Source organism: Micropterus dolomieu, linkage group LG21 (assembly GCF_021292245.1).
Source record: "Micropterus dolomieu isolate WLL.071019.BEF.003 ecotype Adirondacks linkage group LG21, ASM2129224v1, whole genome shotgun sequence".
Classification (NCBI taxonomy): domain Eukaryota; kingdom Metazoa; phylum Chordata; class Actinopteri; order Centrarchiformes; family Centrarchidae; genus Micropterus; species Micropterus dolomieu.
In genome coordinates this window covers 30,251,712-30,254,812 of record NC_060170.1, presented here as the reverse complement: position 1 = coordinate 30,254,812, position 3,101 = coordinate 30,251,712, and the positions used below count along the sequence as shown (strand labels likewise).

The following is a 3,101-nucleotide window of genomic DNA, read 5'->3' as shown; positions in this document are numbered from 1 at the left end:
GAATCCCCCCCCCCCCCCCCCAGCCTTCCCTGAGCATTTTAATAAAACCCTTGCCAGTGTGCTTGTAACCATCTTGTGTCCGCTACTGGATCCTTTTCTGTGTAACCTAACAACCGGTCGATCCAACTTTGATGTAATGTCCTTAAAACAAGTCAAAATGAGGCTCAGTAGTGTGTGTGGCCTCCACGTGCCTGTATGACCTCCCTACAACGCCTTGGCATGCTCCTGATGAACTCCTGGACAGTCTGTGGTGCAACGTGGCGTTGGTGGATGGAGCGAGACATGATGTCCCAGATGTGCTCAATTGGATTCAGGTCTGGGGAACGGGCGGGCCAGTCCATAGCATCAATGCCTTCCTCTTGCAGGAACTGCTGACATACTCCAGCCACATGAGGTCTAGCATTGTCTTGCATTAGGAGGAACCCAGGGCCAACCGCACCAGCATATGATCTCATCTCGGTACCTAATGGCAGTCAGGCTACCTCTGGCGAGCACATGGAGGGCTGTGCGGCCCCCCAAAGAAATGCCACCTCACACCATTACTGACCCACCGCCAAACCGGTCATGCTGGAGGATGTTGCAGGCAGCAGAACGTTCTCCACGGCGTCTCCAGACTCTGTCACGTCTGTCACATGTGCTCAGTGTGAACCTGCTTTCATCTGTGAAGAGCACAGGGCGCCAGTGGCGAGTTTGCCAATCTTGGTGTTCTCTGGCAAATGCCAAACGTCCTGCATGGTGTTGGGCTGTAAGCACAACCCCCACCTGTGGACGTCGGGCCCTCATAAAACCCTCATGGAGTCTGTTTCTGACCGTTTGAGCAGACACATGCACATTTGTGGCCTGCTGGAGGTCATTTTGCAGGGCTCTGGCAGTGCTCCTCCTGCTCCTCCTTACACAAAGGCGGAGGTAGCGGTCCTGCTGCTGGGTTGTTGCCCTCCTATGGCCTCCTCCATGTCTCCTGATGTACTGGCCTGTCTCCTGGTAGCGCCTCCATGCTCTGGACACTACGCTGACAGACACAGCAAACCTTCTTGCCACAGCTCGCATTGATGTGCCATCCTGGATGAGCTGCACTACCTGAGCAACTTGTGTTGGTTGTAGACTCCGTCTCATGCTACCACTAGAGTGAAAGCACCGCCAGCATTTAAAAGTGACCAAAACATCAGCCAGGAAGCATAGGAACTGAGAAGTGGTCTGTGGTCACCACCTGCAGAACCACTCCTTTATTGGGGGTGTCTCGCTAATTGCCTATAATTTCCACCTGTTGTCTATTCCATTTGCACAACAGCATGTGAAATTGACTGTCAATCAGTGTTGCTTCCTAAGTGGGCAGTTTGATTTCACAGGAGTGTGATTGACTTGGAGTTACATTGTGTTGTTTAAGTGTTCCCTTTATTTCACACACACACACACACACACACACACACACACACACACGTTTCTATATTCAAAATTAACATGTGACAATTGTTTGTAAATATTTTTCCCAACCTAAAAGCAAAAATTGGAAGCAAGGAAAGGCAAGGACAGAATATACAGCGAGGACAAAATGTAAACAGCTAAGATGTCATACAAAAATAAAATTAGAACAAAATGTGACACGTACCTTGTAAATACTGACGAAAGATCCTAGAAAGGCCCCTAGCTGGAAGTTCTCTTTGTTGTAGAAGAGGGAGGGGAGCCGTGAGGGTTTAGAGAACATCTGCCTGAATGCTGAGGGCACTTTAAGACAACACTGAATCAGGTAGCCCACACTGAACATCCTGACAAAACCCTGGACAATGAAAGAAGGGGGGGGCGGGGTATTTAATATTGTATTAAAGAATTTCACAAATATACATCCACCATCATAACAAAAGTGTCTTACTTTAACACAGTAGGAAATGCAGCTGTCCTGGTAATGTTTACAACATCTGTGTCTTGGACCTTTTTTGCATCTGGATTGTAAAAGAAAAACACGAGTTAATGCTGAGCACTCCGTACAAACCCATGTGTCAATGAGTCAGTCCGTCCGTTCTCTCACATTGATTCTAGCAGTGCACTGGTGTAGGCTACCAGTGTTTTCCTCCTGGAGCTGGGCCTGTCTGCTGATGCTGGGGAATCCTCCGCTTCTGTCCTCTCAATGGGCCTTGTGCAGCTGTGTTCAGCCGTGACAGAGTGAGTTGGAATCTCTTCTTTCCCAATGATGAACCTGTGATAGAAAGTGCACACTGCCTCTTTACCAAAACACTTGTCCCTAATCTAAAATCAAGGCATCAGTGGGAACAAGTACTTACTTTAATGCAGAGAATGCAAAGCCTTTGAGACCATCTTTGCTCCTGGAGTGTAAAACACAACGTTTAGCTCAAATTCTAAACATTTGCTCTTGTTTAAAATATTTGAAGGCTATTAATAATATCCAATTGACCACTGAATCACATTTCACTGTGAGAATCTGTGCACTGTGCTGCTCTGACCTGAAGAAGAACATGTAGAGCGATGCAGTTATGCAAAACAAGAGCACCTAAGGGGGGGGAAAAAAAGAGGCCTCAGGACAACAGCTGACATGTAAGCATCTGGCCACGAGACTTTTTTTACTACCATGCTGCAGTCTGGCGAAGTCTGCCTTTGCCATTTAAAGAAACAATCCAATCTCTACTGGAGCCAAGGCATGGGTGGCATCAGTTTTTTCATAATTTTCTGCCATCTCACAGCTTTCAATGTCTGTCGTCATATTTTATGATGCCATCCTGCTTAAGAAAATAAAATGTCCACTAACACCATCCTCAAAAGTGATACATCGCATAAAATGAGTTAGTGTTTTTTTTATTAAATCAACTTTCTTTAATGAATATAACTGGTCAGTTATGGTGCTGATAGATTTCTGCTAGACAGCCCCGTTGTTACAGGTGCATGCCTACCTTTGTGTGCGGCAAGCAGGAGAGAACACGGCAGTGAAAATGGACTGAAGCTGACCATTTCGTTAGATGAACACATGTTGTGCATTTTGGAAATGAATACATCCATCAGTTTAATAAATTTTGACTTTTGGACACTCTGGAGTTATTGAAATGTTTGGATCACACGTGTCGAAAACATTCCCCCGAGATCGGAAGAGCACA

At 46.4% G+C, this 3,101-nt stretch overlaps 1 protein-coding gene across 1 annotated transcript; it reads right to left on the bottom strand.

Moving 5' to 3' along the window:
* Positions 1-1,552: 1,552 nt before the first annotated feature.
* Positions 1,553-2,503, bottom strand: LOC123960674 (transmembrane protein 135-like; the record flags this gene model as incomplete). Its single annotated transcript, XM_046035578.1, is given in 5 exon segments — positions 1,553-1,774; positions 1,868-1,937; positions 2,024-2,191; positions 2,277-2,318; positions 2,457-2,503. Coding segments are annotated over 5 exon segments (534 nt in total), but the record flags the coding sequence as incomplete, so codon positions are not given.
* Between the last annotated feature and the right edge of the window lie 598 nt (positions 2,504-3,101).